General features: G+C 42.0%; 2 protein-coding genes across 2 annotated transcripts in view; one reads left to right on the forward strand and one right to left on the reverse strand.

The window, feature by feature from the left end:
• Positions 1 to 16,274, forward strand: part of LOC135706906 (organic solute transporter alpha-like protein) — a 43,898-nt gene extending 27,624 nt beyond the window's left edge. The window contains exons 2-9 of the mRNA XM_065228591.1: positions 3,030 to 3,275; positions 3,337 to 3,488; positions 3,664 to 3,770; positions 15,284 to 15,409; positions 15,470 to 15,566; positions 15,634 to 15,759; positions 15,816 to 15,942; positions 16,005 to 16,274. Coding sequence (XP_065084663.1) covers positions 3,176 to 3,275; positions 3,337 to 3,488; positions 3,664 to 3,770; positions 15,284 to 15,409; positions 15,470 to 15,566; positions 15,634 to 15,759; positions 15,816 to 15,942; positions 16,005 to 16,120 — 951 coding nt within the window. The 5' untranslated portion in view covers positions 3,030 to 3,175 and the 3' untranslated portion in view covers positions 16,121 to 16,274. The remainder of the gene's footprint in view (positions 1 to 3,029; positions 3,276 to 3,336; positions 3,489 to 3,663; positions 3,771 to 15,283; positions 15,410 to 15,469; positions 15,567 to 15,633; positions 15,760 to 15,815; positions 15,943 to 16,004) is intronic.
• Positions 16,275 to 16,312: 38 nt separating this feature from the next.
• On the reverse strand, positions 16,313 to 17,578 carry Prosalpha7 (proteasome alpha7 subunit). Its single transcript, XM_065228594.1, has 4 exons — positions 17,434 to 17,578; positions 16,854 to 17,309; positions 16,671 to 16,783; positions 16,313 to 16,606 (listed from the first exon to the last, which is right to left on the reverse strand). The coding sequence occupies exons 1-4, from the start codon at positions 17,452 to 17,454 to the stop codon at positions 16,435 to 16,437; spliced, it is 762 nt and encodes a 253-aa protein (XP_065084666.1). The 5' UTR covers positions 17,455 to 17,578; the 3' UTR covers positions 16,313 to 16,434.
• Between the last annotated feature and the right edge of the window lie 4,094 nt (positions 17,579 to 21,672).

Raw genomic sequence — 21,672 nt, forward strand, 5'->3', positions numbered from 1 at the left:
TGTAGCTGAGGGAATTCTTGATCTTATGATATCATTAACTAATTTTTTGATTTTATTTTGCTACTTAGTCCCTTCTGACTTAAGGCCAACCATATGATCTTGTATAGTATAGTGCTGTTTTACATTCAAAATCGTCCATTTATATTTTTACTGGTCTGAGTAAAAGTATTCTGAGGGATTCTGAATTTAATTTGGTGCAAATGCGCAATAACTTGTTTATTTTTCCACCAAATGGGCTGAAAGCTTCAGAGGCTTCCAAAAAATGTATTTTAGAAGATTTCCGCATAATGACTTGTTGAAGGACACATAATTCCACAGATATTCCGGTATTATTTGGGTGCTAACATGCTAACGGTATCCCAACTACCGTAAGGTTGCCATCCACCGCTCACGTAGCCTTCCTTTACCTTCCTTTAGCATCCTTTCGACAAGCAATTGCGTCTTCCTAGGATCATTAGTGGTGATCTTACGGTGATTCCAGTATATCTCTGGAACCATGAGTTGAGTCTGCTTGAATCTATACTAGAAGATATTTCTGGAACCATCTAAAAACTTTACAATAATTACGTTTAAATTTTTCTAAAAACATAGGAAAAATATATACACGCAATTTTGAGGCTACTACTTAAGAAAATTAGAAAAAATGCGTTTATTTTGAAAATTATAGCTGTGTATTTATTGATACCAACGAACTATTTATTAGAGTTGTATATCTAGAACGTAGCTGCTTCATTTTGATATCTGAACCATTTACCCAGAGTCTGGGTAGATTGCACTCATCGGAGCAAAACCAGTTTACTCGTTTTTTGACAACTCCATACAGCATGCAAAAACTAACGATTTTAAATTGGCTCACTACTTGACTAGCCTATTGGTCCCAAGCAAATCGATTATTGTACCACATTCTAGTCGAAATTCTAGTACTACACAATGTTTGTTTTGATTCGCTATGAAAGTTTGACAGATAAAATGTGGGGTTCGTGGACTTTCCTGTGTTTCGAGGGGTGCATCGATTAGTTTGGGACTGAAGAGAGTACCAGAGCTGAGCCAAAAATTTGACCACGTTTCTTCGTGACCTTCTGGTCTTAGAGTTACCTCTATGGTATTACCTCTATGGTAGTGTTGCCATGTGATACACTGAAAAATTACAATAGCAGGTTCGTCACCAAAGTTTTCGAGCCGCTCCGTCACTTCGTTTGTGCTTTTATATTTACGGAAATAAACAGGTTTGAAGATTTGGAAACCCAAATCATGATTGAGGCCAAATTTATCGACATAGAAATGTCGATCAAATCGCCCCCTCAAAGTTCGCGATATTTCACGAAGTTCACCAAGGGATCGCGAGTAAGATTTATTGAAAAAGGCTTCCTTAAAGTATGTCCTGAAACTCTGGAAGACCATTTCCGCACTTTCTTGTTAGTGATGTTTTTAAGTTACAAACCTGACCGTGTCTGATCGAACACAGTCAGACTAACATAACTAATCAATTTTTGTGAACCGATTTACAACCGATTTTGATGTTCTGTTTATTAGATCTTCGTTAATGCATGGTAAATTGGTATCTAAAAATATCAAAATCACGACTACGTCGAAGTCATAAGCAATCCACGGATGTCAGGAGAAAACCTATAAAATTGATTTACTTCGTATCGTAAAGCTACTCCAGATTGAAACTGGCGCACTACGGAATCGTTTAAAACCACTTTGCAAAGTGTTTTGAAGTGACGTCTTTATTTTGCTTGCCGAAAATAGTACCGCTAGATTCTACCAGTTTGATTGATTTTATCACTGACATTAATAGCGTTCTCTAGAAAACACAAGATTCAGATTAGCATAGATAAATGAATAGAAGAATAAGATGTTAATACAACGCAAGCACAATGAAGATGCTTCAACCAATCATTTGTTAGATATTATCAAAATAATAACTTGAGAAACGCAATGCAAGCGCACTCGACTTCGCGCAATTGAAAACAAAAAAACACGTGAAAAGCTTAGCTTAGGCAAATCGTTTTTTACGCCATTTCAATACCCACTTAAGTGTCTCCTCCCCTCTCTCCCATATGCCTACATATGTGTGTCGTTAGTGCTGCCTAGAAGACGATCAAGTGCGTGACTTGCAGAGCAATAAAGCGAGGTACCTAGTGTAAAACGGTACGTGCTTAGCTTTCGGATAGCACTCGTGCACCATGGCTAGTTGCAGTCAGTGTTTGTTTACAAACAATCCATTTGTTTGTTTCAATATCACGGTTGATCATAGCTTACTATATAGTGGTCGCGTCAAGCTTGAGTCTACTATGATGTGGATATGTAGGTAATTGGGAGGAACTGCCGGCTAAACGTGCTGTGCTTATGGCTGTCTAACGACGAATGTGTCATTGAACTCTAGTGATGGTTCGATCGGGTCTTCAACGTGTGCGGTGCACGATGCATTACTAATTGGCGACCTTTCCGATTTATTCGATTTCCGATGACATGTGAAGGAAGTTATGGGAACGATTATTCGATACAAATAGATAAGTACACCCTAAATTGTTTGACACGTTCGGCAGCGGTGAGGCAGTGTGCTGCCTATAATCCCATATCAGTCCCATATGGAAAGAGTAGGCAAGTAAATATTTGAAAAATCGTAGTACATTAATTGGTATTTTTTCAAGTTGTAACCACTTACAATAAAGCTTGCATGTTTTATTATATTAGCGAAAAATATGGCGATCCAAAAATCAGAACTCTAACTTGAGCTCCGGACGATCGAAGGACAGATATGCGATTACTTTGCTTAATGGGACAAACTGACTTGATGTTGTTTTCACATTGTTCATGACCAAAGTCCGTAGTTTTATCAATCAATATGAAAGTAGATGCCAATTGATAGTGGATAACGTATAGGCAGTGTAGCGCTATGGCCAAATAAACCACCATTCACAGTCGCACTTCTCCCGCTGATTTCCACCAGCATGGGTGCAATTGATTGAATTGCTCGGCACATCAATCTAAATTAACTAGCTCATCGTAACGTTGTTTTCCAGAGAAATCAGCGTAGCAACTCCTGAAACATCTAAACATCCCGACTGGTGGCAAAATGGTTTAGCAAGGTACAAGTTTGGACTCAGTTGACGTATTTTCACCGGTGCATTCTAACAGACGGAAGCTCTCACGCCTAATTCGCCCAAAAATGGAAAACGACAGTATTGTAGCAGTGGAATCCACCGACAACCGAACGGTGTCCAGAGACTGTCCCACTCGACTACCGACAATTGTTGAATACTTTAATGGTAAGAACTTCATCACATTCAACCCGCATCCAATTTCAATTCCATTTATTTCTGCCAACAGGATTAGACACCATAGTTACTGTGATCATAGCCATTACCATCGTACTTAGCTTAGCAACGTTTGTGATATGTGGCAAAAACATCCGGCAGGTGCTCCAGTACACGCCCAAGCGGTTCAAATCCAAGACCATCGTGGTGCTGATTATATACCCGGTAATTTTATACCATTAGAAGAAGTATTTACCGCTGTATACATATGTACCTGAATCAATCAATAGCTTCGTTCGTTATGAGTGTTATAGAGCATATTTGTACTAATCACATGTTGCATTTTACTCACCACGCCTCCACACGATGATGATGATGATGATGATGATGATGACAACAGATAGTGACAGCACTGGCGATAGTATCGACTCTCATCCCCAAGTCATACTTCATATGCGATACGGCATCGCATATCTACTTTATGATCTGCGCCTACGTGTTCTACAGGTTGGTATTGCAATATGTACCTTGTTTAAGCGAAGTGCAATTTGCCAATGATTCTATCCGCTATCGCTTGCATTTGATATCAACTACTGTGCCTTTTAGGATCACTTTTATTCATTCTCTTATTCGATTATTTGTTGAGCGCTTCCTACGTCTGGATCATGTCTTCATTCAATAATTACATGAGCATGATTGACCGCCCACGGTTGCTACTCTGTTATTGCCAGACCAGCTGAAATTACACAGAGAACCAATAGACGATGCGTGGGACTAGTACTCATCCTCAATGTGTAAAAACTGATGATCTCAAACTAGGCAATACCAGCGCCGGGTGCGCCCGAACACAGGTCAAGAAAGGAAGGGGTAGGAATGTGTTGACGTGACACTCGCTTTTATGTGTTGCACTTCCACGAGGAATCACTGGGATATTGGGTAATAGGTTTTGGTTTGCAGCAGGGTTCGTTTTGGTAAACGATAAGCTAAATTGATGTCCTAACGATCATATAACGCGAAGGAGCTTGGGATTGAACCCACGGTCTTCGGCTCAGTAAGCAAGAACGTTTGCCACTAGGCAAACGAGCTCCTTTTTAATCATCAAGTTGCTGTTATTACCATGTAGTCATATTAACAAATAAACCGATTGACGATCCGATGAATCTTGAATGTAGATGGGTAGTAAGCAAAAACGGTTGCTCTAAGGCCACCGAGCCCCTCATAAAGACTGGACTCGGAAAAAATGAGACACACAAAAATGATCACCAAAAATTCATTTTGAATTGGATACTTCTCAAATTTTCAGAGATTAAATAACATAATTTATTTATTGAATTTCTTCCCCCAAACTGAATGCTCGTACATTTCTCTTAACACTGCTCATCAGATTTTGGGCGAGGCTTTGCCCATCTTCCTTACACAATTTCTCCCAGTTTTTCTTCAAAGCTTTATCGGTTTTGAATGTTTTTCCGCTTTTCTTCAACTTCTTCTTCATTATCGCCCAAAACTTTTCGATCGGACGAAGTTCTGGTGTATTTGGCGGGATCGCCTCCTTCGGGACCACATTAACGCCCTTCGCTTCGTACCAATCCATTACAGGCTTGGCGTAATGGCACGAAGCGAGATCCGGCCAGAACAGCGTGGAACCACGGTGAGAGCGGAGGAAGGGCAGCAAGCGCTTCTGCAAGCATTCCTCTCGATAAATCTGCCCGTTTATGGTGCCGGTTGTAACGAACGGCTTGCTGTACCGTCCGCACTCGCAGATTGCCTGCCACAACAGGTACTTCTTCGCGAATTTGTCCATCTTTCTCTTCCGGAACTTTTCCGGAACCTCCATGCGGGACGTACCGACAAAAAACTCGAGACCGGGGATTTGTTTGGTGTCCACCTTGATGTATGTCTCGTCGTCCATGACGAGACAGCCTGGCTTGACCAGCCACTCACGGTACAGCTTCCGCGCACGCAATTTGGCCACCGTGTTTTGCTTGTCAGTCCGGTTTGGCGCCTTCCTGACCTTAAAAACACGTAGCCCAGCCCGCTTCATGGTCTGCTGGACGAACCACTTCGACGAATTGACCTTTTTGGTCACGTCTCGGGTGGAAAGGTTCGGGTTATTCATAAAGTACTGCCTTATCTTCCACGCCTTCTCTGGGTATTCCGTTTTCGGTTTTCGGCCGCTTCCAGCGCGCCGCTCGATGGTCTTCGTCTCCTGGAACATCTTTACAACGCGGAACACGGTGGAATGGTGAATTCCAAGCCTTTTGCCGATCCATCTGTGCTGGCGTAGCTCTTCTTGTTTCGAATGCATCTTGAAAACCACTTGACAGATCGCGATTTTGCACACATATACATAACACTCTAAACTAGTATTACCCAAAATTTCATTAATTTTTACCCACGCGATAAAAAGTTACACCCAAAACAAAGTGTCGCATTTTTTTCCGAGTCCAGTCATTATCACATTATACCGTTACTCAAGTTGTTATAACTATTCAAACCCGGCACCGACGACAACGAAAAGTTTTACAAAAGACACGATAAGCAAGCGGAAATTTTTAATATGAAAGCAACTGGGACCGCGTTTTTCTGCTCAGTAAACAAGCCACTGCAACCGACGATCTTTCAAATCCTAAAACTAAAAGCTACGAAAGAGTACTTAGGCCTTCATTAAGTTCCTCTTTCACGCGATGTTCATCAACACCGACCGTTTCGAGCTCCTTCACGCACCCTGCAGCGCGAAAATAAACTGAAATTAAAAATTAGCACTCGCGATGCCACAAAAAAAAAACAAACAACGCAGATAGCGACATCTCTTCTTATGCTTGCAAACATGATGAATCACGTTTTCTTTCTCGATTCTAAAGCTTCCCGGCAAGCAAGAAAACCACCAATCACACACGTATAACCATAGAGGTAACTCTAAGACTAGTGGGTCCCGAAGAAACGTGCTCAACTTTTTGGCTCAGCTCCGGTACTGTCTTCGGTCCCAAGCTAATCGATTCTCCCCTCGAAACATAGGAAAATCCACTAGCCCCTAATTTTATCTGTCAAACTTTCATAGCGAATCAAAACAACATTGTGTAGTACTAGAACTTTGACTAGAACTTTGACTACAGGACTATCGGTTTAATTTGGAAAGTCAACTTCCTGCGGCGGCGACACAGTAGTCATGGATGGCAGAAGGGTTGAGTGGTCTGCTGAAGTTACGTACCTTGGAATGGTATTCGATGAGAAGCTCCTGTTCCGCTCGCATATAGAAAAGACGTTAGTTAAGTGTTCAAGCTTAGTTAGGTGTTTGTATCCACTAATTTCTCGCAGATGAGGGCTGGTAGTGAGTATGTGATTGAATAGTAGTGACTTTAGTGACTAAAATAACGAGAATAGTGACTAAATAGTGACTTTTAAACAATAAAAAAGTGACCAATAGTGACATTTATTGATCGGAAAGATATGGTTACAATCTGCCGTTGATTGTGATTGCAACTTCGAGAAATTTTATAAACTCACAAACCCATCATGCGCATTTTTCATGTTTCTAAAAAAATAAAACAAACAATTTCCTCAAAAAATAAGTATAAATTGAATAAGCTATTTTTTCAAACAAACTATCTACTAAGTTGATATTAGATCCAAATCACACTTTGATGATTAGATCGCAAAATTGAGGCACAAATTTTGAAAGCGTCTAGGACTAACAATCTCGATCGTGAAAAAATAGGGATTTAGGGATGCATTTTAGAGTTTTGGACAAGGGGTAAGTCACTCAACACATTATGCCGAAATTAAATTCGACACAACTTGGGCATATCCATCGGCACATCTTCGGCACAATTTCGTAGGTATTGGTACATTTTAAATGAAATGGGAGCACTGCTGGACAACTGTCATTACGTGCTGTTTGACTGTATATTTAGTAACATCCTCTAATTAAATATACCAGAGGAACTCAGACCAGCAGTTAACTTATAGATCTAAATACAAAATGTAGGTTCTAGAGTGGGCTCAAAAGACAGATGCAGTTAATCAGACCTCATTAATACCCTTAATTCGAATAATGCTGCAACTCACACCAAACAAACTACAGAAGTCTATTCATCATCATCTATAGTCGATCTTGAATTATGTTCCCAACCGGTTCCAAATCTTTCCGACCGCTAATAGACCGTTGCTTTTCACATCACGAAAGGCTAGGTTTCTGATCTGCCTTTGAGGGCATTATAAAACCCTAGAACACAGGATTTTTATTGTCCTATGAACACAAAACATCATAATTTCGCACACCCGCCACTTCCCGCGCCATCCTCAATCCGATTTATCCCTGCGATTTCAAACCAAAACATTCAAGGTGTCAGAAATACCGGGTTGCCGGCATGCTTGACATACACAGTTTTAGTCACGAACTGCTCATTTGCTAATAACTTTGCACACAGTTGACGGAACATAGTTCTTTTTGAAGCAGTAGATAGAATAGAGTGTAAGCTTGTTACAGATATGTAAAAAAAAGTAGATTTTAATGCTAGTAGTAAAATGTATTTGTTTTTGCGTTATTAGAATGAGGTGAGAAATGCTCACTACACATCTCGGAATTTAAGTGTTAAATTGATTAGTGTTGATTCAAATGTTAAGCTTTACCTAATCTTCGCCTATCTATAGTAAACTATGAGACTAATCTATCAATTACTTTAAACAAAAATAAATTTCAACATCTGAGTGAAAAGTTATTACCAAATGAGCAGTTGGTGTGTACAACTGTGCATGCCAAGCATGGTTGCCGGGAAGGGTATTTTTACAAACAATCGCAGCTTGCTCTATGACCGGCACAATCGGCACACCTGTGGCACACTGACAAATAAGATGACCCAAGATTGGTGTGCGGAGTGACCTATCCCTTGGTTTTGGACATTTTTTTTTTGCTTCACAAATCAAGATCACCGAATTGAGAAAATTGCAATGCCTGACCTAATTTTCCAATTTTTTTACCTGTAGAATGTAAGTTAACAGTCCTTGAACAATTTAAATGCTTCTTTTTTTATAATTACTTTATTTGTACAGGCTCAATCGAATAAACTTTACAGAGCCGAGTTATCCTTTGCGTTATACATTATTACTGTCTTAAATTTAAAGTTAAAGTAACTGGACCGAGTACTCGCGGTTGTCTCGAGGTTAGTGGTGATTTACAATATTTTGGATGGGAAAAGGGAAGAAGGAGGTTTGAAATGTGGTTTACGATACAACTATTTAATTAATCCTAAAGCATGAAATTATTTCTATTCATCTTGAAAACAAACATTGAAAAACAAAACCCACACGTACAAAATACAAGCTAAACACAAGGTTAATCAAACTTACAATCTAAGGTTAATATCCTTAAAGTAAACATATATGAGTTTCATAAACTCCAGATCGCGTCTAGCCAAAATATCCCGAACTGGAACATTAGGTTGTCTACCTCGAGCCCGAAGGGAATCACAAAAATGTGATCTGACTCCACGATACTCCGCACAAGACCAAAGGATGTGATCAGCGTCCTGGTAACCTTGTCCACATTCACAGAGATTGCTGTCTCCCAACCCCACACGGAACAAGTGAGCGTTTAGACAATAGTGATTGGACATGAGACGAGACATCACGCGTATGAAGTCTCGACTCAAGTCCAACCCTTTGAACCATGCAAACTTCGACACCTTAGGGATAATTGAATGTAGCCATCGTCCCAAGCTCCCTTCACTCCATTGATGTTGCCAGCTAACGAGCGACTGCTGACGATAAATAGAGAAAAATTCACTATAGGCGATCTGTCGATCATAAATGTCGCCTTCCATAGCGCCCACCTTCGCAAGTGAATCCGCCTTCTCATTGCCCAAAATTGAGCAATGCGAAGGGACCCACGCGAAGGTGATGATGAAAGAGCGCACGGATAAAGTACTAAGCAGATCTCGTATTTTCAAGAGAAAATACGAGAAGTGCTTTACCGGCCTAATGGAACGGATAGCCTCGACAGAACTGAGACTATCCGTAAAAATAAAGTAGTGGTGTGGAAGAAGTGAAGCAATAGTTTCCAAAGTGTAGTGAATTGCTGCCAGTTCAGCCACATACACAGAACAAGGAGCTTCAAGTTTTCGAGAGGCGCTATGAAATTCATTAAATACACCAAAACCAGCGGACTCCTCTATTAGAGATCCATCTGTGAAAAACGTTCTTGCAGAATCAACATGGCCAAACTTTGCAGCGTATAATGACGGAGCAATCATAGGACGATGATGCTCTGGAATTCCGCGGATTTCCTGCGTCATAGATAAATCAAAATTCACTGTATTGCCGAAATCGGAGAAGATTACACGATTGGGAATATTTCTTGAAGGGCTGACATCCTGTGTTAAATATAGGTAGTACAAAGTCATAAAACATGTTTGAGGATTTAGCTCCAGAAGCTTCTCAAAATTTTCGATCACCAGTGGGTTCATTACTTCGCAACGGGTGAGGAGCCTCAGAGATAACTCTGAAAAACGGACGGATAGTGGCAACATGCCCGCCAGCACTTCGAGACTCATAGTATGAGTCGAGTGCATGCATCCTAACGCGATACGAAGACAGCGATACTGGATCCGTTCCAGCTTGATGATGTGCGTTTTAGCTGCCGACTGGAAACAAAAACTACCATATTCTAGAACCGATAAAATCGTTGTCCGGTACAACGTCAGAAGATCTTGTGGATGGGCTCCCCACCACGTTCCGGTAATTGATCGAAGGAAATTGATCCTTAGTTGGCATTTTCGTCTCAGATACTCAATGTGGGATCTCCAGGTGCATTTGGAATCGAACCAGACCCCGAGATATTTAAAAGACATGGAATGAGTGATCGGTTTACCCAAAAGTTGAAGCTTTGGTTGTGCTGGGCTATGCTTCCTAGAAAAAACGACCAACTCAGTTTTCTCCGTGGAGAATTCGATACCTAGCTGAATAGCCCAAGTAGACAAATTGTCCAAGGTATCCTGTAAGGGTCCTTGCAGGTCAACCTCTTTTGGCCCTGTGATAGACACTACGCCATCATCTGCAAGTTGTCTCAACGTGCAATTGTCACTAAGACAATTGTCAATTTCTCTAACGTAGAAATTGTACAAAAGGGGGCTTAAACATGAGCCTTGGGGGAGACCCATGTAGCTAAATCGAAAAGCTGTAGAGTTTCCATGAGAAAAGCTCATATGTTTTTCTGACAGCAAATTGTACAAAAAATTATTAATTAATGGAGACAATCCACAAATGTGGAGTTTCTCTGAAAGAACTTCAACGGATACTGAATCAAAAGCCCCCTTGATATCCAAGAACACAGAAGCCATTTGCTCTTTCTTAGCAAAAGCTAACTGAATTTCCGAGGAAAGCAACGCGAGACAGTCGTTCGTTCCCTTACCCCTACGGAAACCAAATTGAGTATCTGAAAGAAGGTGGTTCGTCTCAACCCATTTGTCGAGGCGAAAAAGGATCATTTTCTCCATCAATTTCCGAATACACGACAGCATCGCGATGGGCCGATACGAATTGTGATCCGACGCGGGTTTATCAGGCTTTTTAATGGCTATCACCCTCACTCGTCTCCAATCGTCGGGAACAATATTGAGCTCCAAGAACTGATTGTACAAGTTCAACATGCGCCTCTTAGCGACGTCTGGGAGGTTTTTCAGCAAGTTGAACTTGATTCTATCAGATCCCGGGGCAGAATTGCCACACGAAAGGAGAGCGAGTGAAAGTTCCACCATTGAAAAAGGCTGACTGATTTCGTCTACCGAATTCGCGTTTTCGCGAGGAATCAACTGCGACGGCACGGAATCCGGACACACTTTTCGCGCGAATTTAAGAATCCATTGATCCGAGCATTCCTCGCTTTCGTTGTTAGTAGACCGGTTACGCATTCTTCGCGCCGTACTCCAAAGCGTATTCATAGACGTTTCGCGCGACAATCCGTCTACAAACTGCCGCCAGTAACCCCGTTTTTTGGCCTTGATGAGGCTCTTGAGTTCGCGTTCAAGAGATGTGTATGCGTCGAAATGCTCGCGTGTTCCGCGTTTCCGAAAAAGTTTAAACGCGTCGGACTTTTTACGGTAAACCTCCGTGCATTGTTGATCCCACCAGAGCGATGGTGTTTTCTTACGAATAGACGATCGCGGCACCGGTCGTGTTTGAGCTTGAAGTGCGCTGTCGACGATGAGATTAGAGAGGAAATTATATTCCTCCAACGGCGGAAGCTCTTCCACTGACGATATAGTATCGTCTATCGCGGATTGGAACTTAGTCCAATCAATGTTACGGGTTAGATCATACGCGACGTTAACGGATTCTGACGAGTTGAACCCACTGGCAATCGAAATTTTGATCGGCAGATGATCACTACCGTGCGGATCCTGGATTACATGCCAAGTGCAATCCAACGATAGTGAATTGGAGCAAAAGGTGAGGTCTAATCTGCTACCATTCGAGGATGGGCCAGCCAAACGTGTTACTTCTCCATTGTTAAGTATTGTCATGTTGAAGTTGTCGCAGAGATCATAAATCAAAGTAGAACGGTTATCATCGTACAGCTCCCCCCAGCCTGTACCGTGGGAGTTAAAATCTCCCATGATCAACCATGGAGCGGGAAGTACCGCACATATGTCGAAAAGTTGTTTGCGATTAACAGAGACTCTAGGAGCAATATATACAGAAGCAATACAAAGGCTCTTACCTTTAATGGTAGCCTGACATGCGACAACTTCAATACCGGGGAATTCGGGAAGATTCACTCTATAGAAGGAATGGCACTTTTTGATCCCCAAAAGTACCCCTCCTCCACGTGAATCCTCACGATCCAATCGAATAATGTTAAAATCAAAAAAAGGGAGATCAATTTCTGAAGAGAGCCATGTTTCACAGAGGGCAAATGCATCGCAATTATTGTTATGGACTAAATACTTGAACGAATCTAATTTCGGAGACTTCGACAATTCCACTGTAGAACAGTGATCAAATCCCCGACCTCGTTTGGAAAATTATCCATCGAAGGAGATGATAGCTGCAAGAAGGGGCCATTTTGAAGTCAATTGCTTCAAGAAGGATTTCACAGTCGGAAGCAATGTGAGGACAATGCTTTTCAGAGGATCAGAAATGTTGAGGTATTTGAGAATACCGTCCACAATGTCATCAAATGAGAACAGCCCAGATGAAGAAGGGGTTTCTGTTCTTAAAATTGGGGCATCAGGGGTTTTTGATGTCCCCGGAAGAGGTGGAAAATCCTGGGTATAATCAGTTCTGCGGAATCCAGGAGGAGTAGAAGTCTCCTTTTTTCCACCACTACTTGATTTGGGCAAGCTGATTTGGGGTTCTTGATCTGCAACTTTCCGCGAACGGATGCGTTTTCGTTTCCGGGCAGAACCTTCCGGAAAACTGAAAGAAACTCCCTCCTCAGCCAAGTCAGAGCCAGACTCGTCATCTGACAAAAGAGCGAAGGGATTTGTTTCGTTGGTCGATGGCTTGGCTGTCTTAAGCATTTCTGCAAAAGACCGCCTGGAACGTTCCTTAAGGGAGCGTTTCATTTTGTCCCCGAGCTGTTTGTACGCCGGGCACGACGAGAGAGCATGAGGAGGAGTTCCATTGCAGTACACGCATTTTGGTGCAGTAGCTGCGCAGGCGCCATCCTCATGCTTCTCCCCGCATGTGGAGCAGCGTGCCTTGTTGCCGCAGTGGGAGGCCGTATGTCCCAACCGCTTACAATTCTGGCAGTTCATGACCCGAGGTACAAACAACCGCACAGGAAGACGAAGTTTTCCCAGCTCGATGTATTGAGGAAGGGCAGATCCAGAAAAGGTCACCCGAAACGAGTCTGTGGCGGTAAAACTCTTTTTACCCTCGCTGAGCGATACTGACTTCATTCTATGAACGGCCAGTATCTTTACCGGAGGAAGCAAGGGGTTCTTGAATCGGCCAACCGCTTGCTTCTCCAGTATCTCGGGGTTCAGGCTCGCCTCAGTGACCACGCCTTCGATCTCCACATCAGAGGCTGGAATGTACACCCTATATTCCAGTGTGAAAAACTGGGAAACAGCAATTTCATTGGCCTGTTTCAGGTTAGCGACGGTCACACGAAGTTTGTTGTGCCTAACCTTCGTTATTTCGGTCACAGCAGGGAATCGCTTTGTCAGATCATCAGATATCTGAACAACATTCAAGGGTTTGTTTTTGGGCTGAAAATAGACAACCCATGGGCCAGTCGAGTCATTCGGGTAGGCCCGCAATCTGGAGCTTTTCTCAGCCTGCCCATTGTCAGACTGAGACGACAAACCATGGATGACATCATCATTTTTCTGAGATGATTGGTCATCCATGTCGTCTTCTGACAAAACATCCATTTTGTTCAACTAGTGGGAGCGCAAAACGCTCTCCCACTGAACGCACAGACACAATACACAGAAAACACTACAAACACAGAAATACAAAATGAAAATTTAACTAATGGGGGAGGAAAAGAAACAAAAAACAAAAACTTATCTGATAATTCTATACTACTACCACCGAGCGTTATATGTGTAGGCGTTTACACAGATGGCTGGAAGAGACGCGCTGCGTGGATGACCTTCGCTGTGGTGCACTTGATCGAGGCGCGGTTCTCAGCGCACACAGGCGCACGATGATTGATGAACGATGTAGATGTAGAAACGGGTGCTCACACTCGATGATGATGATACGTAAGCGGGTATGCGTGAGCGCGTATGCGTGACCACGCAACGATGATGCCCAAATTGTTTTGCGAATTACCAATAGCACGGATTAATCGTTCCGAAAATGACACTTTCTACTACAAAAAAACTCACTTTTCGATCAATTTACCGGGAACTATGCCAGGAGTCACTTAGTGAGAAAAAACTGATAATTTATATCAAGCGAATACCGAGAAAACTTCCAAAACAACGGAGCGCGAAACAAGTCGACCGTACTTCTTGCTAGGACGCAGTGAGATGTAAATGCTTCTGAAACGTATAAAATAATATGTTATTATCATGGACATATTTTGTTTTTCTAAAACCTGGACCTGGGAATTTGTTTTCGTAGTTCCGGATTATTCGTACGAAAAAATGCAATACAATTTAATGGACTTAAAAAGAAACTCCTGATTCTGTGACATGATTTTTTCTCGGTGTTTGGACAAATGCTAAAGCTACCGGGTGTCAGAGATTGTTCAAATTCTGACCTTTGAAAAAATGTCGAGAGCACTTTCCTAGACTACTTTTTGACATTTTAGGCTTGGAAAACATGCAAGATCTCGAAGGAAAATAGCCAGGCTACAGGGTCTAGTTTTTTTTTCGGAACCTCTGACAATTTGTGATAGGTCTAAAACCAAATCGAGATCAAACAAATAATCTTTCTAACACACATTTGTTACCAAATAAATCTGTGATTTCATGTAAGTTTTTAAAGATTGTTTTTACTCTCAACATGGTAGTAAAAAAGTGACTTTAGTGACTAAATTTTAAGGAATAGTGACTTTAGTGACCTTTTGATGAAAAAAGTGACTTTTTAGTGACTGGCTTGAAAATAGTGACGAAGTCACTAAAAAGTGACCTGCTACCAGCCCTGCGCAGATCCCGCCTCTCTAGGGTTAACAAACTGGCTGTCTACAATCAAATCATAGCACCTGCAATTTTCTACGCTGCACCGGTGTGGGAATCAAGTGCTCAAACTCACAGGAACAAAGTCCAGGTGGCACAAAACAGAGTGCTTAGGATGATCCTAGATCGTCCTTTCGACACTAGAATAACTATGTGTTTTATTTCAAAGTTCGAGTGGTAGTAAACGTCATATTAACTGCTCGAATGAAGTGATTAATTGAGAGTGATTAATTTTGGCCAAACGATGCCATGCATACTCATGCTAAAAAAGAGCCCCCAATGACTTAATAATAATAGGAATCAACGAAGCCATCAATTCCTATTTCCAAAATCAATAGATATAGGTAACTCCCAATGCACAATCTAAAATTCCTCTAACATCTTTCGCAGCCTAATTGTGGAATATGTCGACGGAGACGAGGCGTTCATCCGTTCCAGTGACTCGCGAACCTTCAACGTCAGGACCCCTCCTTGCTGTTGCTGCTTGCCATTTCTTCATCGATGCGCTGTTACCAAGTAAGCTTGTTCTATTCTTCGTAACCATCATCAAACTCATACCAAAAAAAATCCTCCTAGAAATCGCCTTCTGCTCACGAGGCTTCTCGTACTGCAGCTTCCAATCGTTCAAACTTTACTGTTCGTGGGATTGAACGTCGTTTTCATAGAAGATATCGTAAGTCCGTTTCTGATGTTGCAAAAAACAATCATCTAATCTAGTGCCTATTATTTAACTATTTAAGGAAAACTTCAACAGCATCATCCTCTATTTTGTTCCGTTCATCGTCCTGTCGATTATTCTTGGCGTATGGGGATTGAACATAATCGTTCGCATGGTCAGTCCCCTGCACAGTGAATTCAAATTGATGGTATGGCCGCTTTTTCAGAGTATAACTTTATTCTGACTAACTTACTCTTGTTTCAGGGCAAGTACGTGGTTCTGCAAGCCGTTCTACTTCTTTGCAAAATCCAACCGGTGGTCATCATGGGCATTGTAACGTACGTCACTCCGTCGTGTGACTTTCCGTTGACGTTACAAGTACAAAAGAATGGTATGTACCTCCTAACTTGAACTCTAACAAATAACATCTCAAACTTGTGTACACACTTTCAGCCGTATTCCAAATGTGCCTTTGCGTGGAAATGCTGGTGCTCTCTCTGTGGGCGTTCACGTTGTACAAAACACCGAACAAGAACCAACAGCTGCTAGAAAAACCTCAACCGTCCTAAAGATGCTGCGACTTCCAGAATTACTTAAACAGATTTTAAAGATTCCTTGTGTAAACATGAATAGCATTGATTCATACGAATTCTTGTCGTGCCTAACTGTAGTGATTGTATGTGATAAAAGAAATAAACGTTAGGATAAATGAAAGACCCAAAACTGCCATGATTAGAAAAAGAAAATCCCAGCTTCACTCGTTCCTTTCAATATATTTTATCATATGAAATTACTGATACAAGCTTTTCCTTCAAGTAACTTAGCAAAAAAGAGAATTTTTTACTTCCCCCACAGCAGAACAGCAGCCAGAAGAAGAACCAATTTAAATTTCGTTATCACTGTCATCTTCGTCGACTGCTTCCTGTCCTGCTCTGGTGGCGGCAGTATACATCTCATCCGGTACCACCTGGTGCCGACCGTTCGATGCTTGGCAAACCCAACTAAGCTCCAGCTTAAAGTCCTTGTCCTTTAGCTCGTCGTGGACTTGGTAGATTCTGAAACAAAAAAAAAACGTTCTTCAACTTCACGCAGAAAAAACCAAACCCACAAACAACTTACATTTTTCCGGCGGTGGTAATCAAATCATTGACCGTCATATCAGCCATTTTCAGCTTTTCGATTTCAGTCTTTGCGGTCTGCTTTGCCTTACCAATGGCGCATCCGAAATATCCCTGTGAAAAAAAAAACATTCCCAAATTAACTCCTTCAACAACCTTCCAACACAAACCCATCAACACTCACGCAAGCCACACCGGACGGATCGATCATGTACATTTCCGGTCCCGTTTCCTCCGTCCACGAGGCCAGTATAACGCTCACTCCAAACGGACGCACCGCACTGTACAGAGTGTAGGCATGGAAATAGCTGGACAAACGGTCGTTCAGTTGCTTCAGTGGGATTGGCCGGTCGTACTGTTGCCTGTAATTGCCTGCTTCCTGTCGTGCAATATCGACAATTGCCCGACCATCGGCAATCATGCCACTGATGGCCATCCCGATGGAGGTATCGATGGTGAAAATCCGTGTTCCGGATTCCGGTTCGTACAGCTTGCTGGTAATCAATTTTTCAACCGCCAGCACAATACCATCCTTTCCGCGGAGACCGATCACCGTACCGCTGTTTTCCACCGATTTGCCAGCATACTCGATCTGGAATACTCGTCCGTCTGGCGAAAACTGCGATGCGGACAAATCGTACTGTGGAACCAGATTTCAGTGGGACAAACAAAACATTAATGCATAACCTCAATGAGGGTGTTCCAACTTGATTTGGCAAATATGCGATCGAATCAACACCTGAAACTATTGCGCAAATACTTACACCTGTTCCTATTGAGCTCATCCTTTCGACAACACACTATTTAATGATAAATTATTTTGATTAACAACGATAATTTTCGGAATAATCGAAAGCCGTAAGATGAAACAGCAGAAAACCGACAATGATGATGAGAAAACACAAACTTAACAGTTTTGACAGTTCGACCGAACCGAGTTGCAAGCTTTAGGGCTAATTTCGCGCACAAATGAACAACGGGTGGCAAATGCCCAAGTAAAAATATCCGCAAGGTGGTATCTGCCGGGATTTCCGGGATGTTTTTTTTTTCATTGATTCCGATTAGCTACACGGAACCAATAGACGAGTGCACGGATGGATTTGAGTTCAGTCACTCGACAAAAAGTGATACAGTATTACAATGCTGATAAGTTGATAACTTTTAAATGATCATCATATGATAAATGAAAATTGGGCAAATTATAAGAATTAACTTAAGTAATCATTTTGTTCGACCATTTTCCACAGAGATGGCGCTGTTCCGCTGGTAGGAAGTGATAAAAATCCCCATATAAAAATTGAGAGATGTGGGAATAATTCGCTTTCGGTGCATATTCGGGTGAAAAAAGTGAACGACAACCGAAAGAAATTAATCAGGGACTTTGTCGTTCAGTTTTTTCCCGCAAATTATTGTTAAACAAGCTACAATTAATTAGAAATGATTTTCCCCCATACAGTTTTACCTGCTTTACTACCAGTTCCCAGAGAGCAAAAAATTCAAATTTAAGAGAGAAAATTTGCTCTCACGACCTCAATCTCATGCCATGCCATGTATTTTGTTGACACTCGATTTGTGATTTCCCTTTCACAGATTATACAATAGAGTACCTGTCACTAAAAAATATGTCTGGTACCTCTATATATGCATTTACTTTAACATTTGAAATCCCTCAATTTTTACATATTCTGCGCAAAACATAATTTATGCCCCGCCCCATACATAAAAATCGGCGGGAAATTCTGTGAGGGGTGAGCTATTTTGTGTGCAGAATTTAAACACTTCGGGACTTCGAATAATAATCTAAATGCATATATAAAGGGTTAAACGGTCAAAATTTGGTCAATATCAACTTGACGTATTTCTTTCAATTTTGCATTTAAAAAACCTGAACACCCCTCATTTTGAAGGTGTGTGTGTGTAGAATGTTGCTCCTATTTTGATTTTGGAATTCACTCTTCAGTTGTCAAAATGCCGTCCAAGCAAGAAGAGCAGCGTATCAAAATTTTGCTCGCGCATCGCGAAAATCCGAGCTACTCGCACGCAAAGTTGGCAAAATCGCTAAAAGTTGCCAAATCAACCGTTACAAATGTAATTAAAGTGTTTGGGGAACGTTTGTCGACAGCCAAGAAGTCTGGATCGGGGGGAAATCGAAAACCGGAAGCCGCTGAGACGACAAAGAGAGTTGCCGGTAGTTTCAAGCGAAACCCTAACCTCTCTCTCCGAGATGCCGCAAATAAGCTGGGTGTATCGTCTACAACCGTGCATCGAGCCAAAAAACGAGCCGGACTATCGACTTACAAGAAGGTAGTGACTCCAAATCACGATGATAAACAAAATACGACGGCCAAAGCGCGATCCCGGAGGCTGTACACGACGATGCTGACGAAGTTTGACTGCGTGGTAATGGACGACGAAACCTACGTCAAAGCCGACTACAAGCAGCTTCCGGGACAGGAGTTTTATACGGCAAAAGGAAGGGGAAAGGTAGCAGATGTTTTCAAGCACATGAAACTGTCAAAGTTCGCAACGAAATATCTGGTTTGGCAAGCCATCTGTACCTGTGGCTTGAAAAGCAGCATTTTCATAGCTTCCGGGACTGTCAACCAAGAAATTTACGTGAAAGAGTGTTTGAATAAACGTCTGCTGCCTTTCCTGAAGAAACACGGTTGTTCCGTACTGTTTTGGCCGGATTTGGCATCTTGCCATTACGGTAAAAATGCCATGGAGTGGTACGCCGCCAACAACGTGCAGGTGGTTCCCAAGGACAAGAACCCTCCCAACACGCCAGAGCTCCGCCCAATTGAGAAATACTGGGCTATTGTCAAGCGGAACCTAAAGAAGACCAAAAAAACTGCTAAGGGCGAGCAGCAGTTCAAGGCAAACTGGCTTTCTGCGGCGAAGAAGGTGGACAAGGTGGCTGTATGGCAGGGGTCAAGCGTAAGGCCCGGCAATTCGGATTTGGAAAAGCGGAAGCCCAACTGAATATTTTTCCTGAATTTTATACTAATTGAACTTGAAAAAGAAATTTAATTTTATTTTTTAAATAAACGATTTCACCGATTTACACGCGTTTTCCCTTGACCAAATTTTGACCGTATCACCCTTTAAGGTGATTTTTGCAAATGTAATCGTACTTATTTAAAATAGTTCCAGTGTACCAAAATTGATGAAATTTCGGGTTTGGGTTCCATTTCCAATGCAGATTACGAATATGCATTTAGCTCAATACCCTTAAAGAACCCAATTACGGCCTCCACACGCTTTCGGAATGCACGGCAGGTTCTAATAATGTAGTCTGGATCTATTTCTCTCCAGGTACGGGTCAATGTTTGTTTGAGGCTTGCTGTACTCGGGTGGCGTTTAAAACAGGCCTTGGCCTTCATGACGCGCCATATTGAGTAATCCAGCGGATTAAGATCGGGGCTGGATGGCAGCCAAATATCCTTCGCCCAGAAAGGAAGATGTTCCTGCAACCACTTTTGAGTGTGGTTCGAGGTGTGGCACGGAGCCCCATCTTGTTTAAATACAACATTTGGCTTCGGACCGTACTGTTCTTTGATCCACGGAAGAACATACTTATACTTAAAATCCCGATGTAGACCTCCGTGTTGACCTTGTCGCCTTCTGTAATGAACACCGGGTCCATTTGTGTGCCATCGGAAGCCACCAATCCAAACACCATAAAGCTAGCAGGATGCTTGGTCAGATACACGTTCTTGTGCTCGTCGGCCACGTCTTTTACCGGAAGAGAACTAATATACCTGTCGGTTCTGGAATTTGATACCAGATCGACGGTAAACATGCTCTCGTCGGTGAACAGGATTACCGGATTTTTTCGCTTAAGGAAGTTCAAGATTGTCTTGCATCGTTCGACTCGTAGCTCCCGGATGCGGTTGGTAATCATGTGAGTTTTTTTTTCGTGTCCTGGACTTCACCCCGCAATCTTTCTTTTACGATCTTATTGAACGCACTGGATTCACCCGAATCTTCCTTTTGATAGCAGCGATAACCCTCGGAACCCGAGCTGACCTCGGATGACCTGTGGCCACCTTCGCGGATAGTTGTCCTTTCTTTTCTCGGTCTAAAACCCTTTTGACGGTCCACGGCGATTGAAATGTCTTTTTGCGACATTTGCGCGTGGGGCAAATCACGAACACGCTGCCATTTCGCAATGGTGCAACTGTCAAACTAAGTAAATCATTTTCTTTTATACACAGCCAACTACGGTATGAGCTATAGGTTACGTGCATGCAAAGAAAACCAAGGCATTATATGCACAGGTGAAACGGGAGCCTTATTTGTACGATGGTGCAAACAATATCACGCATACGGTACATAAAATTTCTATGAAAATCACAAGAAATTTACTTTTTGTTTTTACACATATATTTTATCGATTCTAAAAGTAAATCAAAACATAAGCAATGGGAGCTTTCAGTTTTTTTTGTATTGTAGCTGATCTGGGATTCAATCCAAGATTATTAAGGTGTGATGCTGTCGGTATCTTCCATTTGACTACAGCAGCAGATGGGGCCTGTTCCTGGTTGTGATTTGACTTGGAACATTCCATCGGATACAACAATGTTAGTGAGAAGCAACCCTGTATCGATGACCCCCCAAAATGTTGACATGGAAATATTACCGAAACTTCTGTCGTATGGAGTGCACTTAATACCTTGCCAAATACGGTGGAGGTAGAGGAACTAGTCGGTTTATTTATTGAAGTGAAAACTGTCAGCATAAAATTAATTAACCATTAAAAACAATAACAAGCAAGCTGCTAGCGGAAAAAATAGGATTTTTTTCAGCAAAATCCTCGCAATTTTCAGATTATTGGATTGCTGAAAAAATCAGTAAGAAGTATTGCTGTAATCTTTGCTAATTTTCAGTAAAATTGCGTCATTGTGACAGACGTTGCAATTGATCTGGGAATTGCTGGAAGATTCAGCAGGATTATTTTGCTAATCGTTCATCAAGTCCAAAATTGGCAAAAAAAAATACTT

The sequence above is a fragment of the Ochlerotatus camptorhynchus genome, unplaced genomic scaffold, assembly GCF_037179485.1.
Source record: "Ochlerotatus camptorhynchus isolate MF236.1 unplaced genomic scaffold, CSIRO-AGI_Acam_v1.1 ptg000294l, whole genome shotgun sequence".
NCBI lineage: Eukaryota > Metazoa > Arthropoda > Insecta > Diptera > Culicidae > Ochlerotatus > Ochlerotatus camptorhynchus.

Excerpts from the sequence above, each read along its gene's own strand:
- Prosalpha7 (XM_065228594.1), bottom strand. The coding sequence starts at position 17,454 with ATGAGCTCAATAGGAACAGGT. Across the intron at positions 16,784-16,853 it reads ATCCGTCCGGTGTGGCTTGC|GGATATTTCGGATGCGCCAT; the intron begins GTGAGTGTTGAT and ends TTTTTTTCACAG. Across the intron at positions 16,607-16,670 it reads ATTACCACCGCCGGAAAAAT|AATCTACCAAGTCCACGACG; the intron begins GTAAGTTGTTTG and ends TTTTTGTTTCAG.